The sequence below is a fragment of the Mus caroli genome, unplaced genomic scaffold (genome assembly GCF_978045245.1).
Source record: "Mus caroli unplaced genomic scaffold, Mus_caroli_1 scaffold_9, whole genome shotgun sequence".
NCBI classification, from domain to species: domain Eukaryota; kingdom Metazoa; phylum Chordata; class Mammalia; order Rodentia; family Muridae; genus Mus; species Mus caroli.
In genome coordinates, this window is record NW_028227264.1 from 80,840,903 (window position 1) to 80,866,126 (window position 25,224).

The 25,224-nt window shown below is 40.6% G+C and overlaps 1 protein-coding gene across 1 annotated transcript; it reads left to right on the forward strand.

Annotated features, from left to right (window-relative positions):
- Window positions 1-801: 801 nt before the first annotated feature.
- LOC110303100 (uncharacterized) lies at window positions 802-24,651 on the forward strand. The gene is made up of 4 exons (XM_085843052.1): window positions 802-921; window positions 12,825-12,951; window positions 13,152-13,212; window positions 20,751-24,651. Exons 1-4 carry the CDS (start codon window positions 919-921, stop codon window positions 23,374-23,376), a joined length of 2,817 nt encoding a protein of 938 aa, XP_085699178.1. The 5' UTR covers window positions 802-918; the 3' UTR covers window positions 23,377-24,651.
- Window positions 24,652-25,224: the final 573 nt, after the last annotated feature.

The following is a 25,224-nucleotide window of genomic DNA, read 5'->3' on the forward strand; positions in this document are numbered from 1 at the left end:
AGGTGTGATCAATCCTAGGTGTGCCTTACTGAAGTTGCCGATGCTTGATGAATAGCAAATTTTATATCCAATATTAAATTTGATCTAGGTGGGCTAGGTATCCTTAGCTGTAAGGCATGTGAATCACTCCACTGCACATTGTTTAATAATCCTTGTATTGTATCCTAGAAATCCTAAGCCTACAAGGAGACGTGCCTACTGAGTGCAGGGACAATGCAGGGGACAAGTTCTACTGCAATGTAAGTCTCTGCAGGTCTGGGACAATTCTGTGCTTAAGATGGAAGCTGGAGCACATCACATGCTTCCCTCCCTCCCTCCCCTTCTTCTCTCCTTCCTTCTTTCCTTTCCTCCTTTCTTCCTCTTTCCTTCCTTTCTTTTAATGTGGCTATGATTTTTGAAAATTATTATTCATTTTGTCTATAAGAGTGTTTTACCTGCATGTATGTCTGTGCACCACCTGTGCATTTGGTGTCTTTGGAGACCAGAAAAGGACATCAGATCACCTGGCACTGGAGTTAAAAATGGCCGTGAGTCTCTCTGTGGGTGTGGAAATCAAACCTGGGTTCTTTGAGAGAGCAGCCAGTGCTCTTAATTGCTGGGCCATCTCTCCAGCTCCATCTAGAAGGTCAGTTTAGAAAGGGCTTTCATAGATGATCCTTGTGATGGTGTCATGAGAACCACTGGGCTGTTAGACTTAAGAGAACTGTGTCGCTAAGGTAGCTGCTCCTGTCACTCAGCTCTCACCATCCAATCAGGACCTCTAGAAGGACCGTCACTTAGAATGGGGAGGGTACTTCCGGTCCGCCATGCTGGAGGCTAGGATACAGTGCTGAGAAAGGGGCTCCTGGTCTTGCGTGCTACACTGCTACCCATTGGCGGGAGCTGAAAAGAGAGTGGGGAGAGCTCGGAATCTGCGCCATGGTGAGAGGGGCCGCCATCCCCATACGGGGAGGAGTCGCGGGAGCCCGCATGGCGTTCGTTCAGGGGTGCGCGAACCGGCAGCGAGTCGGTGCCCGGTGAGGTCCCGTGAGTTCCGTGGGGTCCCTGCACCTCCCAGACCAGAGCAGATCCTGAACGACTTCGATCAGCTGCCTGCGCCTGCGCAAAGAATGGGGAGCGGCGCCTTTGTGTGAAAACATCCTTGTTGACGTCACCGTGCAGCCAGTGCCTCTGCTGCTTTTATTATTGCAAGGGAAGGTAGATTTGCTAACAGGCAGAGCCCTAGTTCATCTAGCATCTTCTAGAAGTTCTGCACTTGGCACTTGACATTCGGGTGTAGGATCCGTCTGCAGTTAACTCTGCGCCGGTGTAAAGTCTATGCTATTAACACATTCGCATGTAGATGGTTCACAGTAGTCCATCCCAGGGGTTCCTTCCTGTGGCATAGAATCCCATTCTACAGTTTTTCCTGTTTCCCCAGGGCCAGAATCTCTTTAAAGGAAGTTTTCTGTAAGCCCCAGTTTTAGAACCTACCCCTCCCCTTTAAATGGAAACTCCCTTCTTTTTGGCAACTAGGGGGCTCAGCTGCAGGGCATACATAGAATTATAAACTCTTATGTCCCTATGACAAAAGACAAACCTCCATATCTTTCCTTTCTATAATACAGCTATACATTTAAAGTGGGCATCAGCGAGCAAAGGTCAAAATGAATATTGGTTGCTGGTCTGTAGGTATATTAGGTAATACCTTCCCTGTATCTGTCTTAGTTCCCAGGTTGGGGAACTAAGCCTGAGGGGTTGGACCTGAGTTAGGGTTGGACCATGACTCTTATATTCATATCAAACATAAGACTTGGGTGGAGGGGCAAGGAGTGGAAGGTACTGGAGAACAGATGAAACTTTAATTTTAATGGGTCCACACTCAAGAGACAGTCATTTGGCAGCATTTGTGGCATCCAGATTTTGGTCTGGATGTGGTGGATCCATGGTGTAATACCAGCTACCTTCATGGCCACCTCTTAGGGTTCGCCCAGGTTAGTTCCAGTGTCCCTTTGGCTGCTCACTTGACTCAGTATCGTTGGACTGCAACAAGGGCAAACTGGTGGTGGATACGGAGGTCGGCTGTTTCTCTCAGGTAGTCCCGTAGTCTTTATGGAGGACTGGGGTGCCTGCAGGGATTTGAGAAAGACTGGTTGGGAGAGTTCTGCCACCTGCAGTCTCTGAGCCTGTAAAAGAATGTAGAATGTATTATGAACAAAGTCTCATAGTGGAGTACATCCCCCGTTACACGGGGTGCAGCTGACTAAAGCAAAGGAAGAAGGCCTGTCCATACTTTGGAAGACTCTAATGAGAGTTTTTCGGTTTTTTTTTTTGTTTTGTTTTGTTTTTGTTTTGTTTTGTTTTGTTTTTTGTTTTTTAGTGTCCTGTTTATTCTTTTTAGCTGGCCAGAACTCTGAGGTCTATATGCAGAATGAAGTTTCAGTCTGTGTCTAAAGCTTTAGCTGTTAATTGAGAGATTTTGACTGGGTCATTGCTGGATCCCATTTCTGGGGGAGGCCAAATCAGGGGACCAGTTCCTGGGGGAGTTTTTAAAGGAACCATGTGAGTAGTTTTAGTGCAGGTGGGAGACATTTTTACTGGAAAAGGTATGTATAAAAACTAGCAAGTACTTTTATCCTCCCCGGTCAGTCCAGATCTTGGTTAAGTCAGTTTTCCCAGGGCTCTTTGGGACTTTTCCCCTCATTTGGACCCTTTTCTGGGTAAGGGCTCTTTGATTTTGATTCATCTGAGCACAAACCAGGCATCTGGCTGAGACATCCCATGCCAGGCTGTCCGGTATAATATACCTTGGTCTGGTCAGGATCCCAGATGGGTCGTTCGCGGTGAAGGTTAGTTGCCGGCAGTCCTGTCAGTAGTTTTTGTGAGAATGGCCTTTTGATGTGGTTTCCTCCATCAACCTGTGGGTTTGAGCTGTGCATTTCTTCTTTATCATGGAGTCTCAGGCAGGAAGGGGTCCTGGCATATCATCCGAATATCAACAGGCTCCATTGGTCTTAGGCCCTTTTGTGTGGCAGCTAGGTCAGAAGTCCAGGAGTGGAGGACAGCAATTTGTAAGGGAAGCCAAATAGCCTGTAGGAGGGCCATGGTTTTTAAATTTCCTTTTCCTCAGTGCTGAGAAGCCCTTTTTCTCTATAGACCATACTGTGGACATGTGTGATAGTAAAAGCATCGTGCATTTGGTGGTGGACTTTCCTTTTCCCACCTGAGAGCCTGGGTCAGACTGCTCAGACCTGCTTGCTGGGATGAGTTGCCTGGCTTGGACCCAAATTATTTGAGTTCTAGTAACTGCTGCAGTTCCTGCTTACTTGGTTTCATCTTTTATTGCCGGACCGTCATGGACTAGCACCTCTGATACTAGACAACAGGGTAGCAGAATTTTTGGCTGTGGGATTCTTAAACTATACTGTAGTGTGTGCCAGAAGTAAGACCTGGTATTGGGTCACACAGCCATTGACAGGCCGTGTCTGGTGATTCCTGGGGAGGGGCTCACCAGGTCACGTGGTGCTATAAGATCCTGACCTGGTTTGTTTTCTTAAGTATAAATGTGTCTCATCAGAGAAGGTAATGGTGGCTTTGAGTTATGCAAAAGGTCTTGTCCCGATAATCAGTTTCTTTTGTTAAATAGCTCTCGAGCCACCTCCAGCAGCTCGTCTTTTTTTCTTTTTTAACTCTTTAATCTTTTTTCTAATATCCAGAGAGCCAATTGGTGACAAAACAAAACAAAACAAAACAAAAAAACAAAACTTTTTTAGCAACTGTGTTTAATCTTTCTAAAAAGTACTTAGTGAACTTGCTTAAAGTCTCCTTGGTCAGTGTTGGACAGACGGGAACATTTGTTCTGTCCAGGCTGTGTTGCCTGGCAGCAGTTTCCCTGCCCAGAGCAAGGGCAGAGGAGATTTTACCTTTTTCAGAGAATGGTGGGTTTTATGGATCACTTGTTGAAAAGGAGACATAAATTAGGAAAGTGAATGGCTTACCTCAGAAGAGCAATTTCCCCTCCCTAGGACTCTGAGAGTGAGCAGAATGGAGGGAATGACTTCTTGGGGAAACTATTTCCCTCTCCCTGTGTTAACTGAAGTATATGAACCCAAAACATAGTTTGGGGGCTTAAAAACTCACCCTGAGAAAGGCTCAGCACTACGTTGTAGAAAGATTTTCTAGTGGCTTAAACCCATGCCCTAGCAATCTTCTCTCGATAAAAAGCCACAACATTTGTGGAATTCCAGCTAATACCCAAAGACTAGCCCTGGTATCTCTTAGAGGGCAGAATGATACAAAGGTCAGGAGACTCCTAAGGGATACACAACCTGAGCTATTCAAGGTCCTCAGGACTTCCTTTGATAATTGGCTACAAATGCTCCAGAGGGATCTGAGGCCCCTACCGGAAAGGGGAAAATTAGAAAGTCACCTGTTCCATTGGTAACTCTGTTTGAGGTGCCTTCTGTTTGGACACATAGGAGACAAATAGGACAGTGGCTGATCCAGTGTCCTGGAACCATGTGAGATGTCAGTGGATGTCTGTCTGGTTCAGGTGTATGAATGTGTGACGACCATATCTGTCTCTCTCTCTCTGTGTCTCTATCTTTTTACATGTTTCTATCAGTTTTGTTTTCTGTGTTGATATGTGGTATTCTCTGGTGTGAAACCCTCCTCCACGTGGTCCCTCCTCCATGTGGTTTAACACCTATGTTCCCTCCTGTTTGGACTCAAATCCTACTGGCTCTGCCAGGTCACCCAAAGGAAGAGAAGGGGAAAGGAGTAGAGGGGAGGGGAAGGAAGAGGAGGGAATTAAAGAGAAGGGAAAAAAAGGAAAGGAGAAGAAAACTGTCCATCTGTTCCACTTCAAGAGCAGGGTCACTTGCTTTTTGTTGTTGTTGTTTCTAGACTCCTGCTCACACTCAGGGTTGGTCCCTGTGTGGAGGTGAGGAGAGGCCAGGCCTCTTATCCAGGCCAAACCCAGTACCCTACCCCCCAGGCATGTATCAATACACCAGTCTTGTCTTTCTGGGTCTAGATGACCTCACTCAGGATGACCTTTTTCAGTTCCATTCACTAACCTGCATATTTCATGATACTATTGATTTTAGTGAACTGAGTAATTCCTATTGTGTAAATTTACATTTTCTTTATCCATTTTTTAGTTGAACGATATCTAGATTGTTTCTCGTTTCTAGCAATTATGAATAAATGAACATAGTTAAGCAAATGTCCTTAAGGTATGGTAGAGCATTCTTTGGCTCTATGCCCAGGAGTGGTATGGCTGTGTCATGAGGTAGACCTGCTCCCAGTTTTCTGAGAAACCACAAATCGATTTCTGAAGTGACTTTGCCAGTTTGCACTCCGACCAGCCTTGGAGGTGTGTTCCCCTTGCTCTACAGTCTTGCCAGCAGGAATTGTCACTTGAGGGGTTTTTGTTTTTTGTTTTTAATCTATTTTTTTTGTCTTAGCCATTCTGAAGGGTATAAGGTGGGATCTCGGAGTTGTTTTGATTTGTAGTTCCCAGATCGTGAAGGGTGTAGAACATCTCTTTAAGGGCTTTTCAGCCATAAGAGAGTCCTTCTTCGAGAATTCTCTGTTTAAGTCTGTATCCCATTTTTAAATTTGGTTATATGGTTTGTTCACGTCTAGTCTTTTGAGTTCCTTCTATAATTTTGACATTAGCCCTTTATTGGATGTGGGGTTGGAGAAGATCTTTTTCCATTCTGTATGCTGCCATTTGACAGTGTCCTTTGCCTCACAGAAGGTTTTCAGTTACATGAGGTCCCATTTATTAATTGTTGACCTTAGTATTTGCCTGGTTGGTGTTTTGTTCAGAAAGTTTTTTTCTGTGCCAATGTGTTCAAGGCTATTTCCCATTTTCTCTTTTATCAGGTAAAGTGTAGCTGGTTTTATGTTGCGGTCTTGATCCATTTGGACTTTAGTTTTTACAGGCTGATGGATGTGGCTTCATTTGCATTCTTCCACCTGTAGACATCCTATTGGACCAGTACCATCTTTTGAAGATGCTCTCTTTTTTCCAGTGTATAAATTTGCTTCTTCCTCAAAAATCACGTGTCCATAGATGTGTGGATTCACTTTTGGATTTACTTCAACTCAATTCCATTTATCAACGTACCCCTTTTTATGCCAATAGTATGTGTTTTTTATTACTGTTGCTGTGTAGTGCAACTTGAAATCAGGGATGGTGATACCTGTTGAAGTTGTTTTATTGTACAGGATTGTTTTAGGTATCCTAAGTTTTTTTGTTTTTGTTTTTTGTTTTTTTTTTTTTTCCTATAAAGTTGAATATTGTTCTTTCGAGATCTGTAAAGAATTGTGTTGGAATTTAATGGGATTTAATTCATTGCATTGAATCTCTAGATTGCTTTTGGTAAGATGGCCATTTTTACTGTATTAATTCTACCAATCCATGAGCATGGGGGATCTTTCTATCTTCTGAAATCTTCAGTTTGTTTTTTTTTTCTTCAAAGACTTGAAGTCCTTGTCATACTAGTCTTTCACTTTCTTGGTTAGAGTTACACCAAGATAGTTTATATTATTTTTCTGACTATTATAAAGGTTATTGTTTTTCTAATTTCATTCTCAATCTGTTTATTATTTGTATATAGGAGTGCTACTGATTTTTTTTTTTTTATGAATTAAGTTTGTATCCAGCCACTTCACAGAAAGAGTTTATAAGCTGTAGGAGTTCCCTGAAAGAATTTTTGAGGTTGCTTATGTATACTATCTTATCGTCTGTGAATAGTGATCCTTTGACTTCTTTCCAATTTGTATTCCCTTGATCTCTTTGTTGTCTTATTGCTGTAGCTAAACCTCAAGTACTATATTGAATAGATACAGTGAAAGTGGGCAGCCTTGTCTTGTCTCTGATGTTAGTGGAGTTGCTTTTAGTTTCTCTTCATTTAAATTTGATGTTGGCTATGGGCTTGCTGTATATTGCCTTTCTTATATTTAGCTATGTGCCCTTTATCACTGATCTGTCCAAACCTTGTCATTAAGGGTTTTTGGATTATGTCAAAAGCTTATTCAGGATCTGATTATATGACTGTTTTTTCCTTTCCATTTGTTTCCAGGATGGTTTACATTTATTTGTATGTTGAACCATCCACACATGCTGCATCTATTTTCAGGCTTGCTCCTGAGAACACCTGGAGCTACTGCTCTTGTTCCACTGACAGACCACTGGGTGACGCTCTCGGGGAAATTGCCAGCCAGCAACATGGCGGCAGTTGTTCTCGGAGCATAGCCAGGAACTCGGGGCTCCCAAGAAAGAATAATCATGTTTTTGAAATTACACACAACACGTGCATCTCTGGCCGGATGCCTCCTTGATCATGGTAGATGATCTTTTTCATGTGTTCTTGGATTTGGTTTGCAAGTATTCTATTGAGTATTTTTCATTATATGTACTTACATAATTTTTTAATCCCAATTGCAGCCCACTCCTCTCCTCAAAGTATCACCCTTACAAATCTCTCCCTCCATTACCTCCTTCCATTCTCCTCAGAGAAGGGAATGTCTCCCTTGGGTACAACCCGCCTTTGGACATCTAGCTTTAGCAGGACTAAGCACTGAAGCAGTCCAGGTAGAGGAAGTGGATCTAATGCAAGCAACAGAGTCAGAGACAGTCCCCCCCCCCCCCCCCGCACTGCAATTGTTAGGGGACACATATGAAGACCATACTGCGCATCTTCCACAGATGTGGGAGGAGGGGCTAGCTCCAGCCTCTTCATGCTCTTTGGTTTATGGTTCAAGTCTCTTTGAATCTCCATGGCCCCAGATTAGTTGATGCTCTAGGTGTTCTTGTGGTGTCCTTGCCACCTCCTGTTCACTCAGTTTTGTCACCCACTCCTCAGCCCCAATCTCCACCTGCCATTTGGCTATGGGTCTGCATCTGTTTCCATCTGCGGCTGGATTAGTCCTCTCAGGAGACTAACTAGATTCCTGGGTGCAAGCACAGCTGACTATCATTAATAGTGTCAGGGCTTGACTCTCTCCCATGGGATAGATCATATGTTAGGCCAGTCATTGATTGGCCGTTCCCTCAGTCTCTGCTCCATATTTATCCTTGCACATCTTGTCAGCAGGAAAAATTTGGGTTGAAGATTTTGTGGGTGGGTTGATGTTTTTTTATTGTATTTTATTGAGTATTTTTAGTTTATAAGGGAAATTGGTCTGTATTTTTTTTTTTTTTTGAATCTTTGTGTCTTTTGGGTATAATGTTTTCTGAGATTCCATAAAATGAGTTTTGTAATGTTCTTTCTGTTTCTATTTTGGGTAATAATTTGAGGAGTATTGGTATTAGCTCTTTGAAATTCTGATAGAATTCTGTATAAAAATCATTTTGCCTTGGGCTTTTCTTGATTGGGAGATTTTTTTTCCCCTTTTGAGTTTTTTTAAATTTTTTTATTAGATATTTTCTTTATTTACATTTCAAATGTTATCCCCTTTCCTAGTTTCCCCTCCAAAAATCCCCTATTCCCTCCCCCTTCCCCCTGCTCCCCGACCCACCCACTCCCATTCCTGGTTCTGGCATTCCCCTATATTGGGGTGTAGAGCCTTCACAGGACCAAGGACCTCTCCTTCCATTGATGACCAACTAGGCCATCCTCTGCTACAAATATAACTAGAGCCACAAGTTCCACCATGTGTTTTCTATGACTGGTGGTATAGTTCCAAGGAGCTCTAAGGGTACTGGTTAGTTCATATTGATGTTCCTTCTATGGGGGGCTTCAGTCCCCTTCAGCTCCCTTACAGCTATATCAGGCTCCTGTCAGCAGGCTCTTGATGGCATCTGCCTAGTGTCTGGGTTTGGTGGTTGCTTATGGGGTGGATCCCCAAGTGAGGCAGTCTCTGGATGGTCATTCCTTCAGGCTCTGCTTTGAACTTTGTCTCTGTAACTCCATCCATGGGTATTTTGTTTGGTTGGGAGATTTTTAATGACTTCTCTTTTCCTTGGGTGTTAATAGGTCTATTTCAATTGTTTATCTGGTCTTGTGTTAAGTTTAGTAAATATTGTCTATCAAGAAAATAATTTTGTTTTAGATTTACCACTTTTGTGGAGTACAGGTTTTTAAAGTATGACCTAATGATTCTTTGGATTTCCTCACTGTCTGTTGTTATGTCCTCCCCCCTTTTGCTTTTAAAAGTGAGATAGGGTCATGTGATGGTGGTGCACACCTTTAATCTCAGCACTTGAAAGGTGCATAGGTGGAGTTCCATGCCAGTCTTGTCTACAGAGAGATTTCCAGGACACAGAAATCTTGTCTTAGGAAAAAAAAAAAAAAAGAGAGAGAGAAACTAAAGAAGAAAACAAACAAACAAAAACCCCCAAAACCAAAAATGGGACAAGAGGTGTAACATTGTTTCTCTACTCATTCAGGCGCAGTGATGTCCTGGTGTCTTTCCCTGTGCTATGGATGCAGAACTGATGTTGTGTTTCTTTTCTTAAGGGTGTAAATATCACTAAGGTTTGTGGGTATTTTCCTGCACGTATGTGTGCATATGCCATATGTGTGCAGTATCCTGAAGAAGCCAGTGCTCTGAACACGATAAAAATCCCTCCACCCCTTTATTCAGATACTTAATATGTAATTTTGTTCCTAGGGTAACTTGGGAGCTAAAGTTATGAAAAAAAAACCATTTAATTTCAGGCTGGTTTGAAAACTTAACTTCTACCAGGCCTGGAGAGATGGCTCAGCAGTTGAAAGCACTGGGTGTTCTTCCACAGGTTTGGGGTTTAATTCCCAGCACCCATATGGTGAATGTCAGCTGTTTTTAGTTCTGTCCCAGGAGATCCAACAAGCCTTTTCCGATGTCCAGAAGCACTTCAGAGATGGGGAGGAAGGATGCACATGCAGGCACAGTACTCATGAAGAAACACTCCCCTTCCCTACTCAGTGCTCTTAGTTTCCAGATGTCAAAGGAGCAGGGCTACGAGTACAGCAGGCCTGGGGAGAAGGCAAGGTATCACTTCACCTACCAGGCAGGAGAGGCACCCCTATTTGACTTACCTGCAGAGCCCTCAGGAAGGGGTGGCTGGTCTTGGGCTTTACAAGTCCAAAATCTGGAATCTGTAAGACAGCACTACATGATGATGGTGGTAGGGGGTGAGACTCAGAACTGCAGAGTAGGGTCCTTGTCAGATAGAAAGCATGAAGGCAAACCCTCTGACACTTGTGCCACATCTATGGAATACCATGTAGGAGGGTAGATGTGTTTGGTAGTAATCTACCAAGCACCTACCTATGTGGAGATCTTAGTAGCATGTATAAGTGACCCAGGACAGCAGTGTGAAGCACTTCTAGCACCTTAGCCTCTGGTCAGAGTCACTACCCAGATGTTTGGTGAACTGCCCTCGCTTGTGGACCCAGATTCTCAGAGAGGCCCACAATAAACTGTTCCTGTCACAAAAGAGCTCAGTAATGAGCTGATAGTTGTGGAGGAGACTCAATCTTCAATCTGGATACTGTGTATGCACTGTCTTAGCAGACCTGAAATAAAGTCTAGACCACACAGGCAGACCTTGGTTCATATTGATAATAATTTGATTGGGCAGACCCTATTTCATAATTCTTACTCATTTTATCACAAATTTCTTTGCTTTCTGCTCTGTTTCTCCTTTCTTCCTCTGCTTTTGTTTTTCTTTGCCATCTGAGAGTACAGTTAGCTGTTTGATCCAAAAGAAAGTGCTTAGGAGATAATCATTTCCATGAAAAAACTTGTTAATTGTGCCTGTTTTAGTCTAAGGAAGCTGTGTGGAGATACCTTTTGGTAGGAGGTAAACTGAATGCTTTGCTTCCTGTTGTCATCTTGGCAGTGTGGTGAAAGGAGATCTATTTTGGTCAATGGTTGTACTACCACATAGCTAGCTAACTTGTTGAATTTTTAGGTTTGGGTGAGTTTATGTTTTCCTTATTGTTTTTCATCTTCTTTATAACATTCTGAATTTGAGCCTTTGAGATATTTGTGAAGGCATACCAGAGCACATCCTTGAAGGTCAAAGTTCAAGTTGGAGGAGTGGATTCTCTCCGGGGTGATGACCACAGACTCCCAGAGTTGGTTCCAAGTGCATTTACTCACACAGACATGTAGCCCGCTCTTTACTGCTTTCCCTTCTAATCCTTCTATTTCAGTACATTGGTTGTATATACTAGATATACAGTGTGTGCCTCAGACCTGCTCAGGCAGTGTTTACACAGCATTCAGCCTGAAGACTGTGTCTGCCTTATGGTCATCATCTATCTTATTGCCGATCTCTCTTGCTATAGGAAGTTTATTGTGGCCACTTTTCACTTGTGAGAATCTGGGAACACAAGAGTGGTTCACCTCACATGTGCCATTCAATTTTCATTTTGGGGGTTTGATACTTGGCACATCTTTGTGTAGCAGACATCTGTCCACTGAGCCTTAATCAGATAGTTATTTTCAGGCAGGGTGTGCTTATGAGCCCAGGATTTTTGTCAACTCAGAAGCTGTACCCTAGTGAGTGAGAGGCCACAGTCTCCTCATGAGGAAAAGCCACGGGAGAAAATATGGGTTCCTTTTTAGGACAGGTGGGAAGAGTCAGATATACTGCATTTCAGCAGTCCCGTGAGGTCTCATGCAATGCCTGGAGGTCTGCTGAGGTCCTGTGAGAGGTGTCTGTAGCTCCCAGGCAGAAGCAGGACCTGTGAATGACTCTGCTCAGCTGTCTGTGTCTGTGCAGAGCACTGGGAGCAGGAGCTCTTGTGTGGAATCATCTTGGTTGCTGATATCAACATGCAGTGACCACACTTCAGAGCCTTTCATTGCCCCCATTGAAGTACTTGTCAAGCTTTAGCAGAGGGTGTTATTCTTCAGACCATGATGGCTTGCATCCATAACCCTAGTACTGATCTCCTGATTCACTGAGTTGCAGTTATGTAATATTCTCCCTATATTTGTGTATATTTCTACTAATTTTTAATTTCTGAGATGTGTATGGCACTTTTGCATCTATGTGTTTATGGATCTGTACCACTTATGTACTGCTGTTTACTGAAGGCCGAAGAGAGCACTAGATTTCTTTGACCTGGAATTGGGAATGGTTAGAGCCTCCAGGTGAGTGCTGGAGATTGAGCCAGGTCTTCTTCAAAAGCATTAGGTGATCTGATCTGTTGATGCATCTTTAGGATACATATTTCCCATACTAATAATTTTGAGAACCCTTTGATCTATAACTTATTAAAAATAGATTCCTTTGTAGGAATATCAGATTAACTTTACAGTTTAAAAGGGATAACTCCAGGTTTTGATAAATGAGTACAGAATTAGAGGGAATGTTTTAAATCATTGGAGGAAATTCAAGTGAGCCCCTGTTACTCCCTATCTTTTTTGCTTTGTTTGTTTGAGGCAGGGTCTCATTATGAACATGGCTATCCAGGAAATCTCTACATAGATCAGGCTGTCCTGGAAATCACAGTTTTACTTTTTATTTTCTCCTGCAGTTTGGGATTAAAGGCATGTACCACTGAGTCCAAACTGTCCATTCCTTTTTGAAGTTAATAATTTTGATTCAGTTTTGCTGATGTTTACTAGATAGTGTTGCTCTGTTTGTATGTCTCTATGCATATGTTATTATGCATTTCTCCTGCAATGCTAAATCCTATTCCGTTGGCATAGACAGCACCATCCTCAGTTTTTATTTTATTATATACTTATGAGTTGGTGACTGCATTTGAAATTCTATTACATGGAATTAATATGGCTAGAAGGTAGAATTATGTAAACTTTTCTCAATGAACTATACTTTTACAACACACTAAGACACCATTTCTATTAAGTATTTGTATGGCATATTTTAGGATCTAGTAACCTATGAAGATGTGCGTGTGAACTTTACTCGAGAGGAATGGGCTTTGCTGGATCCTTCCCAGAAGAGTCTCTACAGAGATGTGATGCTGGAAATCTGCTGGAACCTCACGGCTATAGGTAAGAACGTGAGTTTTCACCTGCTTTTTTACCTTAAGGAGACAAGCCTTTCTTGGAGATTGGTACTCTTGTATGGTTTTAACCTTGAAAAAGGAAGAGTTTGATAAATTAATCAGGAATTGATCCGAGGTTCATTGAAGAGAGTAATTTCAGTTTTGCATAATTTTCATTAATATACATTTTCTGGTACTGTATTTTAGGCTATAAATGGGAAGACTTCAATATTGAAGAACATTGTAAATGTCCTGAAAGACATGAAAGGTAATTTTTATATGTAAGCTGATATGTATATATGTATGTGTGTGTGTGTGTGTATGCCCTGAAGTTTTTAAAATTTATTTTGTCATGAAAAATGGTTCTTGAAGTGATCATAATTTTTTACTAAATTATTTTACTTATTTATAGTCCAAATATTGTCTCCCTTCCCTGTCTCCCCTCCCAGAGTTCTTCACCCCATTCCCCCTCCCCTTTGCTTCTGAGAGAGTGCTCACACTCCAAACACCCACACCTACCTCACCCTCCCCAGCATCCTCTTTCCCTGGGGCATCAAGTCTCTACAGGATTAGGCACATTCTCTCCCACTGAGGCCAGACAAGGCAGTCCTCTGCTACAAATGTGCTGGGGGCCACTGACCAGTCCTCTTTGGTTGGTGGCTTAGTCTCTGGGAGCTCTGAGGGCTCCTAGTTAGTTGATACTTTCGTTCTTCCTATGGGGTTGCCATCCTCTTCAGCTCCTTCAATCCTTCCCCTGTCTTCAGTAGGGGTCCCGACCTCCGTCAAATGGTTGCCTGTAAGTATCTGTAACTGTCTCAGTCAGCTGCTAATAGAGCCTTTCAGGACAGCCATGTTAGGTTCCTGTCTGCAAGCACAACATGGTATCATTAATAGTGTCAGCATTTGGTACGTGCATATGGGATGGATCCCAAGTTGAGCCGGTCACTGGATGACATTTCCTTAAGTCTCTGCTCCATTTATATATTTTCTGTATTTCCTTCAGACAGGAACAATTCTGGGTCAAAAAATTTGAAGGAAGGTAGGTGGTCCTATTCCTCTGGGCCTTTGTCTGTCTTTTCAAGTTCCATCTCCTAACTGTTCACCATTTTGGCTAAGGTCAACCCTATTGAGTCCTGGAAGCCTCTCATATCCCAGGTCTCTGAGACTTTCTAGAGGTTGCCTTTGTGTGCCCACCTCCCCCACCCCCACCTCCCATCAACTGCATATTTCCATTCATTCTCCTGGCCCTCTGGGCTTCTCTCCTGTCTCTCTCCATATGTGATCCTCCTCTTCCTCCCTCTGCCTCTCATGATTGTTTTGTTCCCCTTTTGAAGTGAGATTGAGGCATTCTCACTTTGGACTTCTTTCTTGTTAAACTTTATACAGTTATACAGTCTGTGAGTTGTGTTGTAAGTATTCTGTACATTTTGGCTAATATCTACTTATCAGTGAGTACATACTACGCATATCCTTTTTGGTATGGGTTACCTCACTCAGGATTATATTTTCTAGTTCCATCCATTTGCCTGCAAAATTCATGATGTCCTTGTTCTTCATGGCCGAATAATATTCGATTGTGTAAATAAACTACATTTTCTGTATCCATTGTTCAGTTGAGAGACATCTGGGTTGTTTTTAGCTTCTGACTATTGTAAATAAAGCTGCTATAGACATAACAGTGGGACATTTTCCTCTCCTTTGTGTTTTGTGGAGCATAGTTCAGGTAGAACTATTTCCAATTTTCCAATTCTGAGGAATGGCCAGATTGATTTCCAGACTGTTTGTACCCAGTGCAATCCCACCAGCAAAGTGTTCCTCTTTCTCCACATCCTCACCAGCATGTTCTGTCACTTGAGTTTTTGATGTTAGTCATTCTGATTGGTGATGTAAGGTGGAATCTCAGGGTCATTTTGATTTGTAGTTCCCTGATGACTAAGCATGTTGAACATTTCTTTAAGTGCATCTTGACCACTAGAGATTCCTCTGCTGTGAATTATCTGTTTAGCTCTGTACCCCATTTTTAATTGGTTTATTTGGTTTTTGGAGTCTAACTTCTTTAGTTCTTTATATATTTTGGATACTAGCCCTCTGTTGGGTGTAGGGTTAGTGAAGATCTTTTCCCTATCTGTAGGTTGCCATTTTGTCCTATTTTGTGTATTTGACAGTATACTTTGCCTTACAGAAGTTTTATAGTTTCACGAAATCCCATTTATCAATTGTTGATCTTAGAGCCTGAGCCATTGGTGTTCTGTTCAGGAAAATTTCCCACATGCCAATTCGTTCAAGTCTATTTCCCACTTTCTCTTCTATTAGATTCAGTGTATCTGGTATTATGTTGAGGTCCTTGATCCACTTGGATTTGAACTTTGTATAAAGTGATAAATATGGATTAATTTGCACTCTTCTGCATGTAGACCACCAGTTAGTCCAGCACCATTGGTTAAAGATGCTTTCATTTTGCTACTGTATGGTTTTGGCTTCTTTGTCAAAGATCAAATGTCTCTAGGTATGTGGGTTTATTTCTGGGTTGTCAATTCTATTCTATTGATCGACTTGTAGGACTCTGTACCAATACCATGAGATACAGCTTGATGTGAGTGATAGAGATTCTCCCAGAAGTTCTTTTATTTTTTAGGATTGTTTTGGCTATCTTGGGCTTTTTGCTTTTCCATATGAAGTTGAGAATTGTTCTTTCCATGTCTTTGAAGAATTGTGTTGGAATTGTGATAGGGATTGCATGAAATCTGTAGATTGTTTTTTGTAAGATGGACATTTTTCCAACTTCTGATGTCTTCTTCAATTTCTCTGGGACTTGTAGTTCTCGTCATACAGACCTTTCACTTGCTTGGTTAGAGTTACATGAAGATATTTTATATTATTTGTGGCTACTGTGAAGGGTGTTGTTCCTCTAATTTCTTTCTCAGCCTGTTTATCATTTGTATTGAGGAAGGCTACTGATTTGTTTGAGTTAATCTTATATCCAGCCACATTGCTGAAGTTGTTTATCATCTGTAGGAGTTCTCAGCTTCTTTTTTGGGTCACCCATGTATACTATTATATCATCTACAAAAAGTAGTACCTTGACTTCATTCTTTCAAATTTGTATACCCTTGATCTCTTTTTGTTGTCTAATTGCTCTAGCTTGAGTTTCAGGTACTATATTGAATAGATAGGGCAGCCTGCCTTATGCCTGGTTATACTGGGATTGCTTCTGTTTTCTCTCCATTTAACTTGATGCTGGCTATTAGTTTGCTGTGTGTTGCTTTTACTATGTTTAGTTGTGTGTTATGAACTCCTGATCTCTCCAAGATTTATAAAATGAAGAGAGGTCAAAGGCTTTTTCAGCATCTAATGACATGATCATATGATTTTTTTCCTTTGAGTTTGTTTATATACTGGATTACATGGATGGAATTTTGTATATTGCACCATCCTTGCATCCCTGAGATGAAGCCTACTTGATTGTGGTGAAAGATGGTTTGGGGGTGATCTTATATTCGGTTTCCAAGAATTTTTAAAGTATTTTTGCATCTGTATTTATTACATCTGTAAGCAAAATTGGTCTGAAGTTCTCTTTCTTTGTTGGGTCTTTGTGTGGTTTAGGTGACACAGTAACAGTGGCTCTATAGAAGGAAGTAGGTAGCATTCCTTCTGTTTCTGTTTTGTTGAATAGTTTGAGGAGTATTGTTATTAGCTTCTCTTTGAAGGTGTGATTACATTCTGCAATGATCATTGGCTGGATTTGGTTGAGAGATTTGTAATGGGTGCTTCTATTTCCTTAGGAGTTTTGGGACTGTTTAGATTGTTTACCTGATCCTAATTTAACTTTGGTATGTGGTATCTGTCTAGAAAATCATGCATTTTATCTAGATTTTCCGGTTTTGTCTGGTATATATAGACGTCTGTAGTAAGATCTGCTGATTTTTTTTCAGTTTCCTCAATTTCTGTTGTTATGTCTCCCTTTTCTGATTTTGTTCGTTTGGATACTGTCTCAGTGCCTTTTATTTAGTTTAGCTAAGGGTTTATCTATCTTTTTTATTCTTTTTCTCAAAGAACCAGCACTTGGCTTTGTTGATTCTTGGTATTGTTAACTTTGTTTCTAATTGGTTGATTTCAGCACTGAGTTTAATTATTTCCTGCCATCTTTCTCTTGGGAGTGTTTGCTTCTTTTTGTTCTAGAGCTTTCAGGTGTGCTGTTAACTTACTAGTGAAGGATCTCTCCAGTTTCTTTATGAAGGCACTTAATGCTTTGAATTTTCCTCTTAGCACTGCTTTCATTATATCCCATACGTTTGGGGGTGCTGTGCCTTCATTTACAGTGAATTCTAGAGCGTCTTTAATTTCTTTATTCCTTCCCTTATCAAGTTATTGTTGAGTTGAGGGTTGTTCAGTTTCATGAGTATGTGGGCTTTCTGTTGTTTTGTTGTTATTGAAATCCAACCTTAATCCGTGGTGGTTTGATAGAATATGTTGGATTATTTCAATCTTCTTGTATCTGTTGTGGCTTGTTTTGTGTCCAGTTATATGGTCAGTTTTAGAGATGGGTCCATGAAGTGCTGAAAAGAAGGAACATTTTCTTTTTAGTGGGTGGGATGTTCTGTAGATATCTGTGAAATCTATTTGGTTCATAACTTCTGTGAGTTTCACTGTGTCTCTATTTAGTTTCTGTTTCCATAACCTGTCCGTTGGTAAGAGTGGAGTGTTGAAGTCTCCCAGTATTATTGTGTGAGGGTCAATGTGTGTTTTGAGCTTTAGTAATGTTTCTTTTATAAATGTGGGTGCCCTTAGATGTTCAGAATTCAGACTTCATTTTGGTGTTTTTTTTTTTTTCTTTTGATGAGTATGAAGTATCCCACCCCATCTCTTTTGATAACTTTTGGTTGAAAGTATTTTATTAGATCTTATAATGGCAACTGCAGCTTGTTTCTTGGGACTATTTGCTTAGAGAGCATTTTTTTTTTCTGCCCTTCACTCTGAGGAGTGTCTGTCTTTGTTGCTGAGATGTGTTTCTTGCATACAGCAAGCTCCTTTTTCCTTTTCAAGTCTGTTAGCCTGTTTCTGTTTATTGGGGAATTGAGTCTGCCGATATTGAGAGATATTAAAGACCAATGATTGTTAGTTTCTGTTATTTTTGTTGTTGGAGATGGTATTAGGTGTCTGTGATTCTCTTCTTTTGGGTTTGTTGTGAGATAAGTAATTTCTTATGGTTTCTTGGGTGTAATGTTTCCTTCTGTTGAAGATTTGCTTTTAGTATCCTCTGTAGGGCTGGATTAGTAGAAAGGAATTGCTTAAATTTGGTTTTGTCATGGAATATCTGGGTTTCTCCATCTGTGATCTTAATGGTTTGTATATGCATGGCTCAGGGAATGGCACTATTAGGAGGTGTGACCTTGTTGGAGTAAGTGTGCCACTGTGGGCGTGGGCTTAAGGCCCTCACTCTAGCTGCCTGGAAGTGAGAATTTTCCTAGCAGTCTCCAGATGAAGATACAGAACTCTCAGCTCCTCCTGCACCAAGCGTACATGGTAGGATGCTGCCGCGCTCCTACCTTGATGATCATGGACTAAACCTCTGAACCTGTAAGCCAGCCCTAATTAAGTGTTGTCATTTATAAGACTTTCATTGGTCATGGTGTCTGTTCACAGCAGTAAAACCCTAACTAAGACAATGATTGAGAGTTTTGCTGGGTATAGTATCCTGGGCTGGCATTTGTGTTCTCTTAGTGTCTAGATGACATCTGTCCAGGGTCTTCTGGCTTTTAGAGTCTTTGTTGAGAAGTCTGGTGTAATTCTAATAGGTCTGCTTTCATATGTTACTTTTAATATCCTTTCTTTGTTCTGTGCATTTAGTGTTTAGGTTAGGGAAGTTTTCTTCTATGATTTTTTTGAAGATGTTTGCTTGCCCTTTGAATTGGGAATCTTCATCTTTTATTCCTATTATTTTTAGGTTTGGTCTTTTCATTGTGTCCCAAATTTCCTGGATGTTTTGGACTAGGAACTTTTTACCCTTTCTATTTACTTTGACAGATGTGTTGATATCTTTTCTTGTATCTTCTATGCCTGAGATTCTCTCTTCCATATCGTGTAGTCTGTTGGTAATGCTATCATCTGCAGATCCTGATCTCTTTCCTAAATATTCTGTCGCCATGGTTACCTTCATTTGTGATTTCTTTATTTTTTCTATTCCCATTTTATGTCTTGTATTATTTTGTTCAATTCGTTCATCTGTTTGATTGTATTTTCCTGTATTTCTTTAATGGATCCATTTATTTCCTCTTTAAAGGCTTCTATCTATTTGCCTGTGTTTTTCTGTATTTCTTTAATGTAGTTATTTATATCCTCCTTAAAGGCCTCTTTCATCTTCATGAAATGGAATCTTAGGTCAGAATCCTGCTCTTCAGGTATCTAGGGCTTGCTGTAGTAAGAGAACTGGGTTGTTGATGGTTCCATATTTTACTGGCTTCTGTTGCTTATGTTCTTATGCTTGCCTTTTGCCATCTGTTTATCTCTGGTTTTAACTGGCCTGGGTTTCTCATGTAGCAGGCCTCCTTGGAGGCAGGTAGAGCTGTGTGACTTGGGTTAGAGCAGAGCTCCTGTGTCCCTGGTTAAAGCAGCCCTCCTGTTTCCTTGTGTCCTTATGACCCTAGTTAGGACAGACCTCCTGGGAGACAGGCTGGCTCTGGGGTCTGTGAGCAGGCATGTTAGTGTTCCTGGTTATGACAGAAAGACCTTCTGGGAGACAGGTGGGCTGTTTTTCTGGTTTTTACAGACCTCCTGGGAGACATGTATGCTGTGCTCTGAATTATGGGAGAAAGGTAACTTATGGGGTCAGGGAGTGGACCAGGCTGTCTGACTTGCCATAGATAGGTTCAGGTGGTACTCTGAAGTTGTAATGAAAAGTAAAAAAGTGTAAATAAGCACAGCTTTGTGCTGATTATGAAAATCTTGCAATGGCCCATAGTGATTGATACTATTAGGAGGTATGGCCTTGTTGGAGTAGGTATGGCCTTGTTGGAGGAAGTTTGTTACTGTGGAGGTGGGCTTTGAGGTCTTCTATGCTCAAGCTATGCCCAGTGATATAGTATCGCCTTCTGTTGCCTCAGGATTAAGATGTAGACCTCTTGACTTTTGTTTCCAGCAACATACCTGCCTGTATGGCACCATTTTCCCCTCTACGACAATAATGGACTAAACTTAAGAGTTACTGTGGTCATGGTGTCTCTTTATAGTAATGGAAACCCTAACAAAGACAGAAGCAAAACAAGAAGCTGGCATTGGTGGCAGATACCTTTAATCCCAGCATTCAGGAGGGAGAGGCAGGCCAGTCTCTAAGAGATGGATGCTAGTCTGGTCTACAGAGTGAGTTCCAGGACAGCCAGGAAGGTTTCTCTTTCTATGAAGAGAAACCTGGTCTCAACTCTGCACCCCCCCCCAAAAAAAAAGAATGAATTGAGACTAGGAAACGATGTGGTAACTAATGTCACAATTTTAGTCATATATATGTGAGACCATTATGTACAGCTGTCTATCCACTTAGTTTCTTATTACCTAATTACTGTAAAAGGCATATACATTGGTAAGGAGATTAATGTATATCTAAGATCTTTTATAAGCAAATCATGCATATTAAAGCTAGTGTCCCTCATATACTTATATTGACTTTTCCTAGTTTAGTTAGAGGAACAGTTCATGAAAGAAAAGAAGGCTGTTGTGGTTGACAAGCCTGAATCCTATTTGTATCTGTGAGACAAATGATTAGATTATTTATGCAGTGTAAAAATCTTTTATTTGTTATCCTTCATTTAATAGGTATATCATCTGTCACTCTGGATTCAAGCCATGTGAGGATAAGAAATATAAAAAGAAGCAATGTACCCCTGTCTCTCCCAGAACAATTAGACAATATGTAGTAGTCCCTACTATGAGAAGACATGATGACAGTGATACAGATTTACAGTTAACTGGTTTTCCAACTTCCATGGCAGCCCATCACCAAACTAACACTGGAGAGAAACCTTATGAGTACAAGGAATGCAGAAATTCATCTGACTATACTGGTTCACTTTGCACCTGTCATGTGGCTCACAAAATAGGGAAATATTATGCATATAACCAGTGTGATAAAACCCTGAGTTCTTCCAGTTCTCTTCTAGGATGTGAAAAAATTTTGATGGGAAAAGGAAATGATAAGTCTGAGCCATGTACTAAAGGCTTTAACCATCATAGGTATCTTCAAACACATAAAAGAACCAATAGTGAAGATCTCTATGAATATAATCAATATGATAAAGACTTTAGATCTAATTCATCTGCAAAATTACACGAAAGAACTCATTTGGAAATTGAACTTTATGAAGATAATCAAAGTGAAAAAGCCTTTGTAACTCATAGTCTTCATCAAGTACCTAGATCTCATACTAGAGAGAAAAGGTATGGATATGATCAATGTGGTAACACCTTTGCCTGTCTTAGTTATCTTCAAATACATGAAAGAATTAGTTTGGAGAAACCCTTTGAATGTAATCAATGTAGTAAAGCTTTTGCATATAAAAGACATCTTCACAGGCATGAAAAGATTCATACTGGAGAGAAACCCTATGGATGCAATCAGTGTGGTAAGGCCTTTGTATATAACAGTTATCTACAAAGGCATAAAAGAAGTCACACTGGAGAGAAACCCTATGAATGTCATCAATGTGGTAAAGCCTTTTCACGGAACAGTCATCTTTACCGGCATGAAAGAAGTCATACTGGAGAGAAACCATATGGATGTAATAAATGTGGTAAAGCCTTTGGGCGCAACAGTACTCTTCAAAGGCATGAAAGAAGTCATAATGGAGAGAAACCATATGGATGTAATAAATGTGGTAAAGCCTTTGGGCGCAACAGTACTCTTCAAAGGCATGAAAGAAGTCATACTGGAGAGAAACCTCATGAACATAAACAATGTGATAAAGACTTTGCACAGAAGAGTAATCTTCACAGTCATGAAAGAAATCTTATTGGACAAAAGCCCTGTGAATATAATCAAAGTGGTAAAGCCTTTGCACAGAATAGCCATCTTTCCCATCATGAAGTAAACTGTACTCAAGAAAAATCCTATGGATGTAGTCAATGTGGTAAAGCCTTTGCATATAACAGTCATCTTCAAAGGCATGAAAGAAGTCATACTGGAGAGAAACCTTATGAATGTAATAAATGTGGTAAAGCCTTTTCACAAAACAGTCATCTTCATAAGCATGAAAGAAGTCATACGGGGGAGAAACCTTATGGACGTAAACAATGTGATAAAGCCTTTGCACAGAATAATCATCTTTTCCATCATGAAATAAACTGTACTCGAGAAAAATCCTATGGATGTAGTCAGTGTGGTAAAGCCTTTGCATATAACAGTCAACTTCAAAGGCATGAAAGAAGTCATACTGGAGAGAAACCATATGGATGTAATAAATGTGGTAAAGCCTTTGGGCATTATAGTAATCTTCAAAGGCATGAAAGAAATCACACTGGAGAGAAACCTTATGAATGTAAGAAATGTGGTAAAGCCTTTTCACAAAACAGTCATCTTCAGAAGCATGAAAGAAGTCATACCGGGGAGAAACCTTATGGACGTAAACAATGTGATAAAGACTTTGCACAGAAGAGTCATCTTCACAGTCATGAAAGAAATCTTACTGGGCAGAAGCCCTGTGAATATAACCAAAGTGGTAAAGCCTTTGCACAGAATAGCCATCTTTTCCATCATGAAATAAACCATACTCGAGAAAAATCCTATGGATGTAGTCAGTGTGGTAAAGCCTTTGCATATAACAGTCAACTTCAAAGGCATGAAAGAAGTCATACTGGAGAGAAACCATATGGATGTAATAAATGTGGTAAAGCCTTTGCACAGAAGAATAATCTTCACAGTCATGAAAGAAGTCACACTGGAGAGAAACCTTATGAATGTAAGAAATGTGGTAAAGCCTTTTCACAAAACAGTCATCTTCAGAAGCATGAAAGAAGTCATACCGGGGAGAAACCTTATGGACGTAAACAATGTGATAAAGACTTTGCACAGAAGAGTCATCTTCACAGTCACGAAAGAAATCTTACTGGGCAAAAGCCCTGTGAATATAATCAAAGTGGTAAAGCCTTTGCACAGAATAGCCATCTTTTCCATCATGAAATAAACTGTACTCAAGAAAAATCCTATGGATGTAGTCAGTGTGGTAAAGCCTTTGGGCGTTACAGTAATCTTCAAAGGCATGAAAGAAGTCATACTGGAGAGAAACCTTACGAATGTAATAAATGTGGTAAAGCCTTTTCACAAAACAGTCATCTTCATAAGCATGAAAGAAGTCATACCGGGGAGAAACCCTATGAATGTAATCAATGTTTGAAAGCCTTTGCGTGCAAAAGTAACCTTTACAGGCATGAAAGAAGACATACTTGAGAGAAACACTATGGATGTAAACAGTGTGGTGAGGTCTTTTTACAGAATAGTCATCTTCATAGGCGTGAAAAAGTCATACTGAGCCAAAAGCTTATGCATTTAATCAATGTGATAAAGCCTTTGCATGTTGTAGCAACTTTCAGAAGCATGACAGCATTCATGCTTGTAAAAAGTCATAAACCTAATGAGTGAGGTAAAGCCTTGCATTCCACATACATTTTCCCCATTGAGCTATCTCTCTGGGGCCTGAGTAAGGTTTGTAGAAACAGTTCATCATTAAAGTAATGTCTCATTTACAAATTGTAAACATATTGTCATCCAAGGATTTAGGAACAAACAATTTGAATAATAAAATTAGTTACAAGTGAAACTGATATTTATGTTGTCATCCATTATGTTTCGGGTTGTGGGTCTCCCCTTCCTTGGAGGTCATTAGCCACCAGGCCACGATGGTGTGGTGAACAAGATTTGGAATGTCATGGAGAGAGGCAGGTGGATTTCTGAGTTTGAGACCAGCCTGGTCTACAGAGTTCCAGGACAGCCAGGGCTACACAGAGAAACCCTGTCTCAAAAAACAAAAACCAAAACAAAAAAATAGAAAAAGGAATGTTGTGGATATGCTGGATGATTTTTGGGATCAGCTACAGGGAGGCAATTCCACTTTATTCAGGGTGAGAAAGGATTATGTAGATCTTAGTGAGTGGGTAGGGATTTCCAAGGGGGGTGGTGGTAGTGTACATTACTGTCTAGGGCTGAAGTGCTCGGAATGCTTTATTTACATGAAGAGAAATTTCAAGAACTTTATTGGTATAAAAGAAGTCGAACAATGTATCATGTGGCCATAGACTATGTAACTGTCCTCAGAAGTGGGAAAAGTAGAGATTATGTGTCAGGGCTTGTATGTAGGCTATGGGCAGGGAGAGAGCAGTCCTAACTCCTGCCAGTCTAAGGCTAAGATTTTTGGGTTTTGGAGCATGTCTCAATCTCACTCTTGTTTCAGGTCAGGTTCCCATACATTCTCACAGCTCATGTTAGTTTATTCTGAGGACTAAATGTTTGTTAGGACTTAACATTTTTTCAGAAACAAAAATGAATGCCAGAGAATTGTTTCTGGGAGTAAAAGTCATTGCAACAAAGTTTGATGATCTTTTTCAAAATTTTCTCTGATTACGCTTGGATTGTATGCACCATTATACACTAGAATTTCATACATATTTTTGAAATGGAAACAAGGAGCAGTGAACTCCCTCAGTGCATTTCGATGCTTGCTGCCAAGCTTGATGAGCTTGGTTTTCCTTAGTGAGAACAGAGGAGCTATACAATAAATACCTGTGAACTGCCCTTGGATTGGCACATGTGCATCATAGCACATGCTTATACATTTAAATAGTTTTTAAAGATTTATTTATATTATATATATGTCAGTATACTGTCACTGTCTTCAGACATACCAGAAGAGGGCATTAGATCTCATTACAGATGGTTGTGAGCCACCATGTGGTTACTGGGAATTAAACTGAGGACCTTTGGAAGAGCAACCAGGTTCTTAACCGCTGAGCCATCTCTCCAGCCCAAAATTTTTTAAAGAAATAAAATTTGCAAAGCAATCAAAATATCGAGAGTGTAGGAAACAGTTTACCAGTTGAAATTATTAATACATTGAAAAATTCCAAATAGTATTACTGTTCAATAAAATATGATGTTTTATTCCTGTTTAAGTCTTACATTGTCCTTTTATTGTTCGATTCAAAGATAGGTTATTTAAAAAGTATATTTTACCTGGTTGAAATTAATACATTGAAAAATTCCTGCTGGGCAGTGGTGGCGCATGCACGCCTTTAATCCCAG

Excerpts from the sequence above, each read along its gene's own strand:
- LOC110303100 (XM_085843052.1), top strand. Across the intron at positions 12,952-13,151 it reads CTGGAACCTCACGGCTATAG|GCTATAAATGGGAAGACTTC; the intron begins GTAAGAACGTGA and ends ACTGTATTTTAG. Across the intron at positions 13,213-20,750 it reads TGTCCTGAAAGACATGAAAG|GTATATCATCTGTCACTCTG; the intron begins GTAATTTTTATA and ends TTCATTTAATAG.